The sequence below is a fragment of the Osmerus eperlanus genome, chromosome 5 (genome assembly GCF_963692335.1).
Source record: "Osmerus eperlanus chromosome 5, fOsmEpe2.1, whole genome shotgun sequence".
NCBI lineage: Eukaryota > Metazoa > Chordata > Actinopteri > Osmeriformes > Osmeridae > Osmerus > Osmerus eperlanus.
The window spans coordinates 23,146,627-23,167,604 of NC_085022.1; the positions used below are offsets into that span (position 1 = coordinate 23,146,627).

The following is a 20,978-nucleotide window of genomic DNA, read 5'->3' on the forward strand; positions in this document are numbered from 1 at the left end:
CCTGATTTGCTGAGAGGGACATTCCAGCACTGTTTTCCACAACTCTGTACTGTGGACACTATGGACTGGGCTGGGGTTGGGATTAGATTAAGGGTTGAGGAAAGGGTTAGGGTTTAGTTTAGGAATAAAATAGAAATGGAGTCAGAGTTGGGGTCAGGGTTGAGACTGGGGTCAGGGTTGAGGTCAGGGTTGGGGTCAGGGTTGAGACTGGGGTCAGGGTTGAGACTGGGGTCAGGGTTGAGGTCAGGGTTGGGGTCAGGGTTGAGACTGGGGTCAGGGTTGAGGTCAGGGTTGGGGTCAGGGTTGAGACTGGGGTCATGGTTGAGACTGGGGTCAGGGTTGAGGTCAGGGTTGGGGTCAGGGTTGAGACTGGGGTCAGGGTTGAGACTGGGGTCAGGGAAAGAGAGTCAGGGTCAGCTGAAGAAGAGACGAGGGAAAGCGAGGAGCAGGGCGGCATACTGGCCATCCCTAGGAGCAGGGCGGCATACTGGCCATCCCTAGCTCTCCCCCTGGAGGCTGGGAGGACACACAGCAGCTGTGCAGAGGAAATGAGACACACACTGGATTACAAAGTCTTTATTGAGTTCTTCTTCTTCTTCCTTTACAGAAACAACACAGTGCAGTGCCGAGGCCTGAGGAGCTCCCCCGTCACCTTCCAAACACCATGTTTAACCCTCACATCTCCAGCCAGTCTGGAAAACACCATGTTTAACCCTCACCTCTCCAGACAGTCTGGAAAAGAAGCTTCCAACCAACCTCCAGCCAGAGACAACCCTCCAATCACCAACCTCCAGCCAGAGACAACCCTCCAATCACCAACCTCCAGCCAGAGACAACCCTCCAATCACCAAACTCCAGCCAATCACCAACTTTCTGACAAACACAACCCACCAATCACCAACTTCCAGCCAGAGACAACCCTCCAATCACCAACCTCCAGTCAAAATAACCCTCTCTTACCCCTGCCTCAATACCCCCCCCCCCGGACAGAGCACCATGGCAACCACACCTTCTAAGTAGAGACGGTGCAAACCTCCTCCCCCCATCCTCCCCAACATAACTCCGCCCTGGGCTCTCCTCCTCAACCCTCGTTGCTATGGACACAGTGCGTACTGCAGCTCCTCAGTGTTCTACTGTCTTTAGGCTGACCAATAGGGAGACCTCAGATGATGTCCCACACAATTCTGGAGAGAAAATTAGGTGTAAATATTGTACAGTATAAAATCAAAACAGGTCCACTGCTACTGTGTATGTATTGTATATATCAGTCTTCCTGTTTTCTGTCTTTGATTTTCCTCGTAAGAATTAGCACAATGATGGATCAGTGTCTCTATGGCGACAGCCTGGACTGGACGCTCCTCAATTGCAGAAACACTATTTACAGGTTGGACACACACTCACACCCACCATCTCACACACCCACACACACAGAGGACTCATGGCAGGCAATGAAAAAGTGGCAGAGATGCTTGTCTATGCTGAACCTGCAGTATGTGAGCTTCTTCTGTCTCCAACTGCATTTCTAGGTGTATTTTAGACCTCATAGTAAAGTGTCCAAATGGTTTGGCAACAGTGCAGTTATCACAGTTCTTCATCGCCATGGTCTCCCCCAATCCTGGTTAGCTGGGCCTCCTTCCAAACTGTGGTTGGTTGGTGACTCATGCAGGCCTGTTGTATCAGAGGGCCTGTAGGCCAGCAGGCCTCTCTGAGACCAGGCGCTCGCTTAGCTCCCACAGGCTGGCGGCAGTGCTCTGGTCCTGGGCCTGGGACGAGGGCAGGCAGCGGAAGCAGTTGTTGAAGTACATCCCTCCCAGTCCCTCCAGCTCTGGGGCCGCGGCACAGTACACCGTGGTGGCTGCTCCCTGTTGCTGTGGACAGAGAGAGAGAGAGATAGAGAGCGAGAGACAGAGGGGAGAGGAGAGAGAGAGAGAGAGAGAGAGAGAGAGAGAGAGAGAGGGGAGAGAGAGAGAGGGGAGAGAGAGAGAGAGAGAGAGAGAGAGAGAGAGAGAGAGAGAGAGAGAGAGAGAGAGAGAGAGAGAGAGGAGAAAGAGAGGGGACAGAGAGAGAGAGAGAAAGAGAGAGAGAGGGGAGAGAGAGAAAGAGAGAGAGGGGAGAGAGAGGGAAGAGAGAGAAGTCTTTACACAGTATACTGCTGGACCAGCTACACACACTTTCCTCCCATGCAGACAATGATACTGGGGCGCATCACCATGGGAACAGTATAAGCTTGTACTGTACATATGTGTAAACTGTATGTTTCTGTGCGTGTGCATGCTGCTGTGTAGTTCCTGGCAGAGACTTCCTCAAAGCAGCACACCATGAAGGTTCCTATCCATACTAGGGCTCCTTACGGATGGACTCTATTCAAATATGGCAACGGTTTCCCCTTCACACACACACACACACACACACACACACACACACACACACACACATACACACACACACACACACACCTTTCCTTAGTGGCATATTGAGGATGTTTGAAGTTTGCTCTGATGATTGACTAAACAGCATACGACTCATCTCTCTTTCTATATATATATATCTGTCTCTCTATGTATATATATACACCTATGTCTCTCTCTCTCCTGCAAGAAGGGTGATAACTCCATCAACCATGACACATCAAACTCTTCCTAATAAGTCGATCAGTCTGACAGCGTTTCATCCTCTCTCATCTGCTCTGGAACTTGATTAACACAGTACGAAAGCTAAATGCAGTTTCAAACTGAGTTCAAAAAGAGAGTTAGAGGTGACCTCATCTCTCCTGTCACACCTTCAGAAGGTGAAGGAATCATGGTTAGGCCTACAGAGAAAGAGAGGGCAGTTAGGGCTGTCTAACAAGTTACTAAGTTATAGAGCGTCTTCAATGTTGCTTCATGCTCAGGATGGTAACCAGTTAAAAAGTTCAGGAAAGGTAAAGAGAGAGTGATGGTAGGAGAGAGAGAGAGTGATGGTAGGAGAGAGAGAGTGATGGTAGGAGAGAGAGAGAGAGTGATGGTAGGAGAGAGAGAGAGTGATGGTAGGAGAGAGAGAGTGATGGTAGGAGAGAGAGAGAGAGTGATGGTAGGAGAGAGAGAGAGTGATGGTAGGAGAGAGAGAGTGATGGTAGGAGAGAGAGAGAGAGTGATGGTAGGAGAGAGAGAGAGAGTGATGGTAGGAGAGAGAGAGAGTGATGGTAGGAGAGAGAGAGTGATGGTAGGAGAGAGAGAGTGATGGTAGGAGAGAGAGAGAGTGATGGTAGGAGAGAGAGAGAGTGATGGTAGGAGAGAGAGAGAGAGTGATGGTAGGAGAGAGAGAGAGAGTGATGGTAGGAGAGAGAGAGAGAGTGATGGTAGTAGAGAGAGAGTGATGGTAGGAGAGAGAGAGTGATGGTAGGAGAGAGAGAGAGTGATGGTAGGAGAGAGAGAGAGTGATGGTAGGAGAGAGAGAGAGTGATGGTAGGAGAGAGAGAGAGTGATGGTAGGAGAGAGAGAGAGAGTGATGGTAGGAGAGAGAGAGAGTGATGGTAGGAGAGAGAGAGAGTGATGGTAGGAGAGAGAGAGTGATGGTAGGAGAGAGAGAGTGATGGTAGGAGAGAGAGAGAGAGAGTGATGGTAGGAGAGAGAGAGAGTGATGGTAGGAGAGAGAGAGTGATGGTAGGAGAGAGAGAGAGAGTGATGGTAGGAGAGAGAGAGAGTGATGGTAGGAGAGAGAGTGATGGTAGGAGAGAGAGAGTGATGGTAGGAGAGAGAGAGTGATGGTAGGAGAGAGAGAGAGTGATGGTAGGAGAGAGAGAGAGTGATGGTAGGAGAGAGAGAGTGATGGTAGGAGAGAGAGAGAGTGATGGTAGGAGAGAGAGAGTGATGGTAGGAGAGAGAGAGTGATGGTAGGAGAGAGAGAGAGAGTGATGGTAGGAGAGAGAGAGAGTGATGGTAGGAGAGAGAGAGAGTGATGGTAGGAGAGAGAGAGAGAGTGATGGTAGGAGAGAGAGAGAGTGATGGTAGGAGAGAGAGAGAGAGTGATGGTAGGAGAGAGAGAGTGATGGTAGGAGAGAGAGAGTGATGGTAGGAGAGAGAGAGTGATGGTAGGAGAGAGAGTGATGGTAGGAGAGAGAGTGAAGGTAGGAGAGAGAGAGAGAGTGATGGTAGGAGAGAGAGAGTGATGGTAGGAGAGAGAGAGAGAGTGATGGTAGGAGAGAGAGAGAGTGATGGTAGGAGAGAGAGAGTGATGGTAGGAGAGAGAGAGTGATGGTAGGAGAGAGAGAGTGATGGTAGGAGAGAGAGAGAGAGTGATGGTAGGAGAGAGAGAGAGAGTGATGGTAGGAGAGAGAGAGTGATGGTAGGAGAGAGAGAGTGATGGTAGGAGAGAGAGAGAGAGTGATGGTAGGAGAGAGAGAGTGATGGTAGGAGAGAGAGAGAGAGTGATGGTAGGAGAGAGAGAGAGAGTGATGGTAGGAGAGAGAGAGAGTGATGGTAGGAGAGAGAGAGTGATGGTAGGAGAGAGAGAGAGAGTGATGGTAGGAGAGAGAGAGTGATGGTAGGAGAGAGAGAGAGAGTGATGGTAGGAGAGAGAGAGAGTGATGGTAGGAGAGAGAGAGAGAGTGATGGTAGGAGAGAGAGACATTATCTCACCTATATGAACTACACTTGTGTACAGATGTGACTGAAGGGTCAATGTACAGTGTAAAAAATGTCTGTTCAACTAGAACACATACTGATATTTGTATGTTTCTCCTATGATTACAAATGCTGGTTGACCAGTTTCCCCCTAGAGGAGCCTAGTATCTGTCTGCACAGAGTCACCACTTGAACCCTCCAGTTCCTGAGATGTCCCCACTCTGGACAGACACCTTACAGAGGTATCACTCTGCTCAGTGTCCGGGTCGGAAACATCAGGAGGGTACCTCTACCCCTTTTCAAAATCATGACACAATGTAGCACCAGAGCGTCGTAGACCCAGACCAGACTTACCAAAGCCTTCTGTGCCCTAAGCAGGCCCAGAATCAGCAGTAATATGCTGGTCTGGTCTGAGAACAGTAGAAGAGACCTCCATCAGCAGGCCCGGGATCAGCAGTAATATGCTGGTCTGGTCTGAGAACAGTAGAAGAGACCTCCATCAGCAGGCCCAGGATCAGCAGTAATATGCTGGTCTGGTCTGAGAACAGTAGAAGAGACCTCCATCAGCAGGCCCGGGATCAGCAGTAATATGCTGGTGCAGATGCTCTTAGAACCATGTCTTCCACCTCCAACATTCTAGAACCTCAGAAGAGAACATTCCAGAACTTCCTAGACTAGCAAAGAGGACTATCTTTATCCAGCAATAATCAGTCAATGACAATAGTAAGCAAAGTAATTGTCACAGAATGTTTGGATTGTTGTGTTCCGTCGTTAGCTGTCAGTGACAAGGAGAACCGCCACCCGAAGTATTATGACCCTATGCATGCGACCATGCCCTGCCATCTGTAGTTACGCCATTGACCTCTGCCCCCTGCCCCGGGTCAGGGTCAACACTGTATATATTCCCAGTACTGTGGAGCAGTCTGAGGTGACTTGTACATACACCTGTACATACCAGCACCTATGCATGCTGAGGACAAACATCCTCTCAGGTACTTTTACACTCTCATAGCGGCATGTGCTGAATTACAACAATGACAATGAAGATGAAAAGATACTGTATAAAAGTGGAAAGTCTTGTCAGACACAGTGTAGTCTTCATGTTGTCCCTATCTGCTCCACGCTCCTCTGGTTCTGCTTGTAGTGGTGTTAACACTCCCTCTCAGCCTGTGCTGCTGAGCTCAGACCATCACCCTGTCTAGTATGGGGCCACTGCTACCAGAATGTGGGTGATTCTGTTCAATAATGTTTCTTTTCAACCTGTGGTGTTCAGTATAAATGGAGGTGTCTGATTTTTAATCTGTGCTGAAAATATTTTACATTTAATAAATAATTATTGTGACAAGACAATGTGTGACTGTATAGTATCTCTGGAGAGTTTTTTGTGTGACTGCATGTATAAGTGACTTTTCTGTGTGTGTGTGTGTGTGTGTGTGTGTGTGTTTGTGTGTGTGTGCGTGTGTTTTGTGTAGTCCAGATCCTCTAGAACATCTGTATTCTAGGCGTACTATAACAGGTCCTGTAATCTAGAAATCTTCTATTCTAGTCAAGGTCCAGGAACATTTCTGGATTTGACAGCACTAGTCCAGCTTCTGAACCATTACTGCACATGGCTCTCCAAACCACCAAAATACCTGGGAGATTTTATTTATTTATTTTCAAGGAGAAGGTAATTTCAGTTGGGTTTAAGGATTGATGTTTCCTCGACCGGCCCTGTGGCTGTACAACAAACAACAGTAAACAACTATGAAGGAATTTGACCTGTGGTCTAGAATATAAGCTATGGCTGTTAACCAATCAGATTTCTAGGTCTCAACTGCAGGTTGCATAAGCACTCTTTGCTTTCATCCCTCTTCATGTGAGCAAGGAGCAGAGAGGCTCCAGTTCTACCCTGACGTCTGGGCACCCAGGCCTATTACAGCGTCCATTAGCCCAGAGGATGCAGGGGGGCCCGGGGCCGCAGGCTCCCCTGGGGGGCATTAGGCACCGGATGGAGAGGTGGTCGCATGCCTCCCTACCTCCCTTCTCATTCCATACCTCCATGCCTTCTATATTCCTTGACCACTTCCACCATCTATTTTATATTCATATTGGAGGTGGGAGGTAAGGAATAGAGAGAACGGAGAAGAGAGAGAGTAGGTAGGAGAGTTGAAATAGAATAAGAAAAAAGGAGGCATGAGGGAAAGAATAAAGACAGGAGGGAGGAGAATAAAGAAAGGAAAAAGGGAGAGGAGGAGAGGAGGATGAGAGGAGAGGAGGATGAGAGGAGAGGATGATGAGAAGAGAGGATGATGAGAGGATGATGAGAGGAGAGGATGATGAGAGGAGGATTTGAGGAGGATGGGAGGAGGAGAGGAGGATGGGAGGAGAGGAGGATTGCTGGAGAGGTGGAAAGACAAAGAGAGAAACACAGAGGAGGGACGTGAGGAGGGCTTTAGAGCAAGGTGCAGCGAGGAGGAGGGATGTGAGGAGGGATATGAGGAGGGCTTTAGGTGCAGCCAAGGGGAAAACGAGGGGATCAGAAGGACTTGCGCAGCAAGTGTGAAACTATCTCATTTTTAGCTTGCGAGAGGACTTCAGAGGTGATCCGCACAACCTAATTATTTTCCCCCAATAAAAGCAACATATGCTAAGACAATAAAAACCCTTATTGGACACCTATTCATTAAAGAGCAGCAGTAAAGAGAGAAGGTATTAGGCTTTTAAAGGCGCTCGTCTCGGAGTTGAGATGTGCTGAGCAGTTCTTTAACAGTGCCATATGGATGCACAGACCAGTGTTAAGGAGCTGAATTAAACATGAAGAGAACCCACACTTTATTAGGCGCGGCCTCTCTTCCTCCCTCAGTCTGTCGTTCTGTCCTTCTCTCTTCCTCCCTCAGTCTGTCGTTCTGTCCTTCTCTCTTCCTCCCTCAGTCTGTCGTTCTGTCCTTCTCTCTTCCTCCCTCAGTCTGTCGTTCTGTCCTTCTCTCTTCCTCCCTCAGTCTGTCGTTCTGTCCTTCTCTCTTCCTCCCTCAGTCTGTCGTTCTGTCCTTCTCTCTTCCTCCCTCAGTCTGTCGTTCTGTCCTTCTCTCTTCCTCCCTCAGTCTGTCGTTCTGTCCTTCTCTCTTCCTCCCTCAGTCTGTCGTTCTGTCCTTCTCTCTTCCTCCCTCAGTCTGTCGTTCTGTCCTTCTCTCTTCCTCCCTCAGTCTGTCGTTCTGTCCTTCTCTCTTCCTCCCTCAGTCTGTCGTTCTGTCCTCTGTTTTGCAGTCAGACTTTCTCTGGGTTTGACTTCAGAGCTTAGATATGAGATTTCTTGAACAACTTTTTTGGTCCCTTCCTAATATCTTAATATTTTCATTAAGATATCATCGCCATTGTCTTCCAGCACACATAGGAGAGGGTATCTGGCCAGCGGCAGATCATAACTGAGTGTCAAGCCAGCAGACCAGACACATGCAGTGCCCACCTGCTGAAGCGATACAGCACAATCTCACGCACTCTTCATACAACTCATGAACCAAGCTAAGACAACAGACTATATCAAAAGAATGGCATGCTATATCCCATATGTATTTACTCCATCTATGATATTATAAGTTGTCTGTTTCATATAATACTCTTAAAATACGCACTTAGAATTCTTTAGTCTTTCAAAAATAGCAACAAAATTGTTTTAAATGTATTCATTTCTTTGGCACTCATTTTCAGCGCTCCCTCTCTTGTCCACTCTGCGTCCGGCTCTGCCTGCAGAAACGAAGGAGGCTCTGTTTTCAAAGAAAAGACATCACTGGCCCATTAAACCCTCATGGTAATGATATTAATTTGTCGGAAACGTGTCATTTTCACAGGACACCAACTTGAGAGGCACACACTCACATCCTCAGTCACAGGAGAGCAGGCAGCAGTAACATTATGAGAGGGTTCCAGGGATGTAATGGGTTAGATAGCTGTGTCCTTGGTCATCCCATCTAAAACAGAGGCTCTGTCTCTCCTCTTCCCCCTCTCCTCCTCTCCTCTTCCCCTCTCCTCTTCCCCCTCTCCTCCTTTCCTCTTCCCCTCTACTCCTCTCCTCTTCCCCCTCTCCTCCTCTCCTCTTCCCCTCTCCTCCTCTCCTCTTCCCCCTCTCCTCCTCTCCTCTTCCCCCTCTCCTCCTCTCCTCTTCCCCCTCTCCTCCTCTCCTCTTCCCCTCTCCTCCTCTCCTCTTCCCCCTCTCCTCCTCTCCTCTTCCCCTCTCCTCCTCTCCTCTTCCCCCTCTCCTCCTCTCCTCTTCCCCCTCTCCTCCTCTCCTCTTCTCCTCCATCCCTCCTCTCCTCTTCCCCCTCTCCTCCTCTCCTCTTCCCCCTCTCCTCTTCCCCCTCTCCTCCTCTCCTCCATCCCTCCTCTCCTCTTCTCCTCCATCCCTCTTCTTCCCCCTCTCCTCCTCTCCTCTCCTCTTCCCCCTCTCCTCCTCTCCTCTTCCCCCTCTCCTCTTCCCCCTCTCCTCTTCTCCTCTTCCCCCTCTCCCCCTCTCCTCTTCCCCTTCTCCTCTCCTCCTCCATCCCTCCTCTCCTCACTCAGCTACCCTCCTCCTTAAACCCCTCTTCATCCTGCCATGCACTCTTCATAATGAACTCTTTCTCCTCTTTTCTCCTACTTTCCTGATCTGTTAGAGACGTTATTTGTGGTGTGTGTGCTAGTGGGTGTGTGCGTGTGAGCTGAGTGTGTGCTACAGTGACAGAGTAATAGCCTGTGACTAGGGAAGCATATCCAGCTACTTAACGCCTTCTCCCTCAAAGTAATGAGGCCACTGGGTCTGGGCCCAGAAGTGGCAATGATGGCCCAGTCTGACTGTACGTATGTGTGTGCGTGTGTGTGTGCGCGTGTATATGTGTGTGTGATGATTTGATGCATCTAAGTAAATGTGTGTGTTAATAGGTGTTTGTGTGTTTGTGTTTAGGGCACACGTGTGTGACAGCTCAGTGTGAGGTGATGTGTGTGTGGTACAGCGGGGTGAGCGTGGGGCCAGTGTGTGGGATTAAGCGTGAGCAGGGAGAAAGCTTTGCATTTAGAACAGCAGGAGGTTGGTTCTCTGCAGGCAGACATTCGCTCTGGGCTGAACACCTCTGAGACAGCCCGCCTTACACACACACACACACACACATACAGTTTTAATACTAATGCTCTGTTTCATTACACTGTTTGTGGTCTGTGTTTGACGTTTGACTCTGCTGGTTTATCAGCCTCTCACAGTAATGCAGCTACGTCTGCTTAGCACGGACACACACACTCAGTTCTCCCTGACACACACACAGATGCACACAGACATAAACACACAGGAAGACATGCAGACAGTCAGGTACACAACCACTGCCCCCCTGACTACTGCCTCCCCCCCACACACACACACACACACACACTGTGGCAACCTCTAAGAGTGTCAGGAAACTCTACAGAAGGACGTGACCGTGCACAGTATGAAGCACAGCCTCATGGAAACTGTATGGAATGTGTGTGTGACGGTGTGTGTGTGATGGTGGGTGTGTGTGTCCAGAGTGACCCTATCCCGTGCTCCTGACCGGTTGAATGCAGGCTGCATAAATTAGTGCTGATGCTCCAGGATGTAATTATGCTGCTGTCAGGACAGCCCCACTACTCAAATTCATTTTAATAAAGTTGGTCTCCAAGGTTATGAACTAGGGGTCACCTTGAGTGAAAGAGTACAAAACTATACCCCTTTAACCCCCCCCATCACCTCTATAACCCTACATCACCCCTATAACCCTACATCGCCTCATTAACCCCCCATCACCCCTATAACCTCAAATCACCCCTTTAACCCCCCATCACCCCTATAACCTCAAATCACCCCTTTAACCCTACATCACCCCTATAACCTCAAATCACCCCTTTAACCCCCCATCACCCCTATAACCTCAAATCACCCCTTTAACCCTACATCACCCATATAACCTCAAATCACCCCTTTAACCCCCCATCACCCCTATAACCTCAAATCACCCCTTTAACCCCCCATCACCCCTATAACCTCAAATCACCCCTTTAACCCTACATCACCCCTTTAACCCCCCATCACCCCTATAACCCCACATAACCCCTTTAACCCCCCATCACCTCTATAACCCCACATAACCCCTTTAACCCTAACTCACCCCATTAACCCCCCATCACCCCTATAACCTCAAATCACCCCTATAACCCTACATCAACCCATTAACCCCCCATCACCTCTATAACCCTACATCAACCCTTTAACCCCCCATCACCCCTATAACCCCACATCACCCCTTTAACCCTACATCACCCCTATAACTCTATATCACCCCTTTAACCCTACATCACCTCCAAACTGTGTCTCCCCCATAAGAAGCACAGGCCTCAGCAGATGGTGTGTTCTTGTTTGTTTGTCTTTAAACAATATCCTCCGGGGCACATGCTGCAACACTAAAAACACACTCTCAATGATCCAGTACCTGACGGGAGGGAGGGAGGGAGGGAGGGAGGGAGGGAGGGAAGGAGGGAGGGAAGGAGGGAGGGAGGGAGGGAGGGAGGAAAGAGAGAGGGAAAGAGCGTGTGTTATATGGGGTACATGGTTAAGCGAACTGGTCCTGATCATTCGGTCTATAACTGGAATGAGAAGTCTCCTTTGTCCCATACTCTCTGAGATTGCTAGCTGCTAACAAAACAAACACCACACACACACACACACACCCACCCCCACACACTCGTTCCCCCTCCTCACTCGATCCTCTAATACAGGCCGTCCGGCTGTGTGTCCCTGCCTACCAGCACCTCCTTCATCTCCTCCTTCAAACAGCATAGCAGAACGGCCGGCCTGCAGCCTGCAGCCTGACTGACAGCCAGCAGAATGGAGGCGAAGCCAGGGTGTGGTAGAGCAGGTGTCCTGTTTAACACTACCTAATGGGGGATAAGACTCCTGTCAGGCAGACAGGGGGAGATGGGGGAGGACGGGACACACACACACACGCAGGTTACATCAGCTGGCAGAGGACACATGGTGAAGGACACCTTTAATCTGGCCTACACACCCGGAGACAGTTAGATCAAACAAGCGGAGGATGAAGGAGCCCTTCTCAGCTCCAACTGGTCACATGACCGTTGTGAAGGTTTACATATGTGGAGTGACTGCAATATTCCTGTACCACTGTAGGTGTGGCCCAGGAGAGAAGTCTGATCACAGAGGGCCTGGCTGAGAGGGACACACCACATCCTGCTTTCCCTGATGGATGAATATCATATCTTCATTTGGAATATGAAGGCCTGTGTAAGTACAGGAAGGACCATTCCCCCTGGAGTGATCCATCCTGGGTCCAGAGGAGTCTGTCACAGGTCAGGGTCCTTCCCTTCATGTCAACATGTTTCATTGCAAAGGGCAGTGTGTGTATCTGCATTCAACCCTCAAATGATATGCAGCTCTTTTTTCTGGTTTAGACACACAAGTTTAATGTGGCAGAAGTGATCTCCACTGGGCCGAGCAGAGCCCAGGACAGTCAGGACCATGGACAGCTCTGCTGCCTCGTGACCCACACCCACTGGGCCGAGCAGAGCCCAGGACAGTCAGGACCATGGACAGCTCTGCTGCCTCGTGACCCACACCCACTGGGCCGAGCAGAGCCCAGGACAGTCAGGACCATGGACAGCTCTGCTGCCTCGTGACCCACACCCACTGGGCCGAGCAGAGCCCAGGACAGTCAGGACCATGGACAGCTCTGCTGCCTCGTGACCCACACCCACTGGGCCGAGCAGAGCCCAGGACAGTCAGGACCATGGACAGCTCTGCTGCCTCGTGACCCACACCCACTGGGCCGAGCAGAGCCCAGGACAGTCAGGACCATGGACAGCTCTGCTGCCTCGTGACCCACACCCACTGGTCTTCTAGAGTTTTCTAACCGGTGAAGTGTTCTCCATCTGGCCCAGGCTCTCACAGCCAGGCTGCACATGAAGCCTGGACATTCACACTTTCCTCCTGTTTGTTGACCACTGCTGAGCTTGTGTGGCACAGTAAACACACACACAAACACATACTGTACACAGTCTCTAAGTAATACAGGATTTGACCGGTTTATGCACTAGTGATCTGAGCACATAATGAAGTGTGGCGTATCAAGCTAAGAGCTAATGGGCTGTGAAGTCATTAGTGAATACATATGCACACCCCCCCAAACACTCACCGCACACTCAAACACACACACACACACCACACACACATCACACTACACGTTCAAACACAAAGCACAGACACACACCACACACACATCACACTACACGTTCAAACACAAAGCACACACAGACACCACCAGCGCCTCATCTACACACACACTCCTACCTCTCCAGTCCTGATCCACCTCCTCTCCTCTACCTCTCCTCTACCTCTCCTCTCGTCCACCTCCTCTCCTCTACCTCTCCTCTACCTCTCCTCTCCTCTACCTCTCCTCTACCTCTCCTCTCGTCCACCTCCTCTCCTCTACCTCTCCTCTACCTCTCCTCTCGTCCACCTCCTCTCCTCTACCACTCCTCTACCTCTCCTCTCGTCCACCTCCTCTCCTCTACCTCTCCTCTCGTCCACCTCCTCTCCTCTACCTCTCCTCTCGTCCACCTCCTCTCCTCTACCTCTCCTCTACCTCTCCTCTACCTCTCCTCTCGTCCACCTCCTCTCCTCTCCTCTACCTCTCCTCTACCTCTCCTCTCCTCTACCTCTCCTCTACCTCTCCTCTCGTCCACCTCCTCTCCTCTCCTCTCCTCTACCTCTCCTCTCGTCCACCTCCTCTCCTCTACCTCTCCTCTCCTCTACCTCTCCTCTACCTCTCCTCTCGTCCACCTCCTCTCCTCTCCTCTCCTCTACCTCTCCTCTCGTCCACCTCCTCTCCTCTACCTCTCCTCTCCTCTACCTCTCCTCTACCTCTCCTCTCGTCCACCTCCTCTCCTCTACCTCTCCTCTCCTCTACCTCTCCTCTACCTCTCCTCTCGTCCACCTCCTCTCCTCTCCTCTACCTCTCCTCTCGTCCACCTCCTGTCCATTCCTATACTGTACTCCTCTACACATCATATCCTCCACCATTGCTTCAAACTGGATTAAAAGTACTTTACATTAGGTCACTCTGGAGTTATGGCACTTGAAAATCACCCCGTTATCATTTTTTAACCCAGCAAACGGCACATCCAGAAATTCATTCGCTCTCGCTCTCACTCTCTCTCTCTAATACACACATATAATAACCACATCCTGTCATTACAGTGATATGGTGACGGCCATGGCGTGTGTGTGTAGTAGTATTGTAGGACTGTACAGAGTATGGAGAGCAAGGACAAGGGTCTGTGGTCTGGCTGTGAGCAGACACACTTTCATGGTCGGTTTCCATTTAAATATGTGACTGACAGGAACATGGGTCCAGGGAGAACAAGCTGGGAGGACAGGGGGGTCAAACCCCCACTGGGAGAGGAGAGGAAGACAGGAGGAGTTAGAAGGAGCGGACAAGCTAAGGAGAGGAGAGAGGAGAGGACAACTGAATGGTGAGGAGAGAGAAGAGGACAACTGAATGGTGAGGAGAGAGGAGAGGAGAGGGGAGAGGAAAAGAGAAGAGGGACTGTTTATGCCTTCCACAGTGCGCCTCCTCTCTTCTCCTCCACTCCCAAAACAACCTTGTCTCCGTGGAACAGAAGCAGGCTTTATCCAGCATGACTTACTGCCCTGCTGTGACCCTAACCCTGACTGCATAGTAGGGAAGCAGTGTGTGTGTGTGTGTGTGTGTGAGTGCGTGTGTGTGCGTATTCTCAAAGCAGCAGACCCAGTGTTGCTCTGGTTGACAGGATCGGGCCAAGTACAAGTCACCTGAGGTAATACTTCCTCCTCCTCCCCTCCTCCTCCCCTCCTCCTCCCCTCCTCCTCCCCTCCATCCTCCAGGAGCGTTCTGCCTCTTCTCTCTTTCTCTACCCTTTCTGTCTCTTTTTGTAACATTCTCTCGGTAAAAACACCCCTATAGGATATTGCATCAAACACACACACACACACGACAGTATGCAAAAAATAGCTTCGTGGAGAACATCTAAAAGACATTTACACATGCACACAAGCATGAACAGCCAGAAAAAAAAATCTATTTCTGCCACTATGTCAAGATTTATGAAAGGTATTTCTCACTGTGGAAATTGTGCCATTTGAAATAATTCCTATAACTCCTTCTTCCTTTCTGTCCCTCTCCCCTCCCTTCCTCGTCCTTCCCCCTCTCTCCCCTGACAGACATGAGAGAGCTCTAGAAACCCTCGTTCACTATTGAAACACAAACAGGTGTGTGTGTTTGTGTGTGTAAGGTAATGATGCAGGAACAACCATAAACAAGACAAAAGCTCTACTCTCTAGAGCTCAGGCACTCATACACACACACACCAGAGCGGCACTGTGAGTACTGTACGTGTGTGTGTGTTGCAGGTTATTAGAGGGGGGGAAGACCATGGGAAGAGGCAGGGAAGGTGAGGAGGAGAGATCACAACCACAGCATCAGTTTAAGAGTAGGATGGTGAATATCTGTGTGGGGAGGGGGGGGGGGTCGCCTGATGGTGGCATCATGAGTTTGGTGGATGGGAGGGTCAGAGAGAATAAGAGAGAGAGGAAGAGAGCAGAAGAAAGAGAGAGCATGGAAGAGAGGAAGAGAGAGAGAGGAAGAGAGGGAGGAAGAGAGAGAGGAAGAGAGAGAGGAAGAGAGAGAGAGGAAGAGAGAGAGGAAGAGAGAGAGAGAGATCGCTGCCAGGACAGAGATAAGCTAGTGTTGTTCCTTATTTATGTCTCATTGTAGCTACAGCAGGGCAGGTCACAGACACAGTCACCAGAGACAGCATGATGAACTACCTTACAAGACTGGAGGCTCACTCTAGGGAAACTACTCTCTCTCTCTCTCTCTCTCTCTCTCTCTCTCTTTCTCTCTCTCTCACACACACACTCTCTCTCTTGCCCTCTTTCTCCCTCTCTCTGTTTTTCAGGGAGTGGAAGGGAGAGGGGAGAGAGAAGCAGGAGAGAAGGATAGAAGAATATAAGAGCAGGCCAGGCCAGGGTGGGAGGGGGAGAGAGGGACGGAGGAGAGAGAGAGGCAGAGGGAGAAGAGAAGAGAGGGAGAGAGGAGCAGTCATGTGGAACAAGCTGATTAAGATGTCCCCTCTAGACATGGAGACTCTCTCCCTCCCTCCCTAGCTCTCTAGTGGCGTGACCCAGGGAGGGAGGTGTGTCTAAACTCATTATCTACCTTAATGAGAAGACAGGGCCAGAGAGAAAGACTAGACACTACACACCTCACCACACTACACACACACCTCACTACACTACACACCTCACCACACTACACACACACCTCACTACACTACACACCTCACCTCACTACACTACACACCTCACCACACTACACACACACCTCACCACACTACACACCTCACCACACTACACACACACCTCACTACACTACACACACACCTCACCTCACTACACACACACCTCACTACACTACACACCTCACCACACTACACACACACCTCACTACACTACACACACACCTCACTACACTACACACACACCTCACTACACTACACACACACCTCACTACACTACACACACACCTCACTACACTACACTACACACCTCACCACACTACACACACACCTCACTACACTACACACCTCACCACACTACACACACACCTCACTACACTACACACACACCTCACCTCACTACACTACACACCTCACCACACTACACTACACACCTCACCACACTACACACACACCTCACCACACTACACACACACCTCACCACACTACACACACACCTCACTACACTACACACACACCTCACTACACTACACACCTCACCACACTACACACACACCTCACCACACTACACACACACCTCACTACACTACACACACACCTCACTACACTACACACCTCACCACACTACACACACACCTCACCACACTACACACACACCTCACCTCACTACACACACACCTCACTACACTACACACCTCACCACACTACACACACACCTCACTACACTACACACACACCTCACTACACTACACACACACCTCACTACACTACACACACACCTCACTACACTACACACACACCTCACTACACTACACTACACACCTCACAACACTACACACACACCTCACTACACTACACACCTCACCACACTACACACACACCTCACTACACTACACACACACCTCACCTCACTACACTACACACCTCACCACACTACACTACACACCTCACCACACTACACACACACCTCACCACACTACACACACACCTCACCACACTACACACACACCTCACTACACTACACACACACCTCACTACACTACACACCTCACCACACTACACACACACCTCACCACACTACACACACACCTCACCACACTACACACACACCTCACCACACTACACACACACCTCACTACACTACACACACACCTCACCACACTACACACACACCTCACCACACTACACACACACCTCACCACACTACACACACACCACACTACACACACACCTCACTACACTACACACCTCACTACACTACACACACACCTCACCACACTACACACACACCTCACTACACTACACACACACCTCACCACACTACACACACACCACACTACACACACACCTCACTACACTACACACCTCACTACACTACACACACACCTCACCACACTACACACACACCACACCTTTGGAACACACATCCCACTACAAACATTTGACACCCAACACACCACAGCTGAGGGTCCCACCAAAGGAGGTAGGAGGTTCCGAGGAATCTGATTGGCTGTTCATGGGAGCAGGTAGGCGTGTTTAGACTGTTGTACCTCTTGTGCTAGCTGAGGATTTTGCCTCGTACAGGAAAATGAATGTGTATGAGCAGGATAACATCCATCATCACATGATAGCAAAGGTCATTCTGGAAATGATAGTAGGCTTTACACACACACACACACACACACACACAGAAGCAAGTACAAAGAGACATATATGCACAGATACACACCCCACTCAAACACACATTGGTGCACAAACACGCACGCAATCAGAGAGAAAACACACACACACAAGCAGGAGGAGTGTAAGGAGGCTACACCAGAACAGACTACTTGTGTTCTTCTTTGACTTTGGTGAGAGTTTCAGCAGGTCTCACAGGACTCTGCTGAGTGGGGGGTTCCACTGGGCTGGCCAGCATCCTCATGAGCTCCATCATACAGTCCTGTTCCCTCCCTAAACCAGTCCTGTTCCCTCCCTCTTGACTGGGGCTCATGCTGGTGCACGGAGCTATGGTTGATGAGAACTGGATGAGACCTGACCTCCTGCTAACCACCACACCTGCCCTCCTGCTAACCACCACACCTGCCCTCCTGCTAACCACCACACCTGCCCACCACACCTGCCCTCCTGCTAACCACCACACCTGCCCACCACACCTGCCCTCCTGCTAACCACCACACCTGCCCACCACACCCGCCCTCCTGCTAACCACCACACCTGCCCACCACACCTGCCCTCCTGCTAACCACCACACCTGCCCACCACACCTGCCCTCCTGCTAACCACCACACCTGCCCACCACACCTGCCCTCCTGCTAACCACAACACCTGCCCACCACACCTGCCCTCCTGCTAACCACAACACCTGCTCCTGTCACACAGTCTGACGCACAGAGGTCAGAACACACACACACACACAGCCAATATTGAGTGGAGCCCTCCATGTACAGTTAGGTCCATAAATATTTGGACATTGACACAATTTTCATCATTTTGGCTCTGTATACCACCACAATGGATTTGAAATGAAACAATCAAGATGTGCTTTAAGTGCAGACTTTTAGCTTTAATTTCAGGGTATTTACATCCAAATCAGGTGAACGGTGTAGGAATTACAATACATTTTATATGTGGCCCCCCCCTTTTTAAGGGACCAAAAGTAATTGGACAATTGGCTGCTCAGCTGTTCCATGGCCAGGTGTATGTTATTCCCTCATGGGAGTTCGTTATTTCATTGACAAGGAGCAGATAAAAGGTCTAGAGTTCATTTCAAGTATGGTATTTGTGTTTGGAATCTGTTGCTGTCAACTCTCAATATGAAGTCCAAAGAGCTGTCACCATCAGTGAAGCAAGCCATCGTTAGGCTGAAAAATCAAAACAAACCTATCAGAGAGATAGCAAAAACATTAGGTGTGGCCAAATCAACTGTTTGGTACATTCTTAAACAGAAAGAACGCACTGGTGAGCTCAGCAACACCAAAAGACCCGGAAGACCACGGAAAACAACGGTGGTGGATGACAGAAGAATTCTTTCCCTGGTGAAGAAAAACCCCTTCACAACAGTTGGCCAGATCAAGAACACTCTCCAGGAGGTAGGCGTATCTGTGTCAAAGTAAAAAATTAAGAGAAGACTTCACCAGAGTAAATACAGAGGGTTCACCACAAGATGTAAACCATTGGTGAGTCTCAAAAACAGGAAGACCAGATTAGAGTTTGGCAAAAAACATCTAAAAGACCCTGTACAGTTCTGGAACAACATCCTATGGACAGATGAGACCAAGATCAACTTGTACCAGAATGATGGGAAGAGAAGAGTATGGAGAAGGGAAGGAACTGCTCATGATCCAAAGCATACCACCTCATCAGTGAAGCATGGTGGAGGTAGTGTTATGGCGTGGGCATGTATGGCTGCCAATGGAACTGGTTCCCTTGTATTTATCGATGATGTGACTGCTGACAAAAGCAGTAGGATGAATTCTGAAGTGTTTCTGGCAATATTATCTGCTCAGATTCAGCCAAATGCTTCAGAACTCATAGGACGGCGCTTCACAGTGCAGATGGACAATGACCCGAAGCATACTGCGAAAGCAACCAAAGAGTTTTTTAAGGCAAAGAAGTGGAATGTTCTGCAATGGCCAAGTCAATCACCTGACCTAAATCCAATTGAGCATGCATTTCACTTGCTAAAGACAAAACTGAAGGGAAAATGCCCCAAGAACAAGCAGGAACTGAAGACAGTTGCAGTAGAGGCCTGGCAGAGCATCACCAGGGACGAAACCCAGCGTCTGGTGATGTCTATGGGTTCCAGACTTCAGGCTGTCATTGACTGCAAAGGATTTGCAACCAAGTATTAAAAGTGACAATTAGATTTATGATTATGTTAGTTTGTCCAATTATTTTTGGTCCCTTAAAAAGGGGGGGGGCACATATAAAATGTGTTGTAATTCCTACACCGTTCACCTGATTTGGATGTAAATACCCTGAAATTAAAGCTGAAAGTCTGCACTTAAAGCACATCTTGATTGTTTCATTTCAAATCCATTGTGGTGGTATACAGAGCCAAAATGATTAAAATTGTGTCAATGTCCAAATATTTATGGACCTAACTGTATGTGCTTGTTGACAGATTAATCCTGTGCATTAATTATTAATTGTATTTTATATTGACAGCAAATTCAATTTGAGAAGCAAACATCTGTCAGCCCATCTCTGCTTTAAATCTTTTACACCTTACATACATGTATAATCATATGACTATTGATTAACACACAAGCACCAGAAGGGCAGATTTTAGATCACACACACACACACACACGTCTGAATATCAATAGTGGATGTGAGGGAGTCTGTGTGTTGGGATATTGGCATTCAAGTCCTTGTCTGATGATGTCACAACTCAGATGACATCACATAGTTGTGAGTACTGAAGTGAGCGAAGGTGCTGGACAGATGAGGAAGAGAGATACGGGAAGACAAGATCATACACACGGGACCACAGACATTATCCAAGCAAGCCACACACACACACACACACACAGGAGAAAATAACATTCCTGAGAAGACCTCCCTTCTGTGTGTGATGTCTAAGTTAGTGCATCCCTCAGGCATCACTAATCTATCCACAGCAGAGATAACATGCAGATAGCAAAGGGAGATCAATACTGCACTCATACAAGATGTATTGCTCTCCTATCCACACTCTTTCCTGTGTATGATGGCACTGGAGGAATGCTACCAGATGTGTGTTTTACCAGATGGATGCTACCAGATGTGTGTTTTCAGCAGTGCTGTCCTGTGAGACACATGAACGTCCGCTGGTCAATCCAGCAGCATGTGCTGATCCAGCAACACTCCAGCCCACCAGCACAGGACCACCTGACCCCCCCCAGGCATGTGTGTGTGTGTGGGGGGTTAGGGTTAGGGCTGTGTGTTTGCATGTTTGTATGCGTGTGTGTGTGTGTGTGTGTGTGTATACTGTAGATGCTGAGCTAGCAGGCCGTCTCTGAGATCTCAAAGTCTTAGAGAAGCTTACAGTAGAAACACAGGCCCTACAGGATCTCACTGGGA

General features: G+C 49.3%; 1 protein-coding gene across 1 annotated transcript in view; it reads right to left on the reverse strand.

Annotated features, from left to right (window-relative positions):
• Positions 1–1,025: 1,025 nt before the first annotated feature.
• Positions 1,026–20,978, reverse strand: part of wwox (WW domain containing oxidoreductase) — a 75,943-nt gene continuing 55,990 nt past the window's right edge. Inside the window, exon 9 of the mRNA XM_062462781.1 lies at positions 1,026–1,868. Within this exon, the coding sequence (XP_062318765.1) occupies positions 1,677–1,868 (192 nt within the window). The 3' untranslated portion in view covers positions 1,026–1,676. The remainder of the gene's footprint in view (positions 1,869–20,978) is intronic.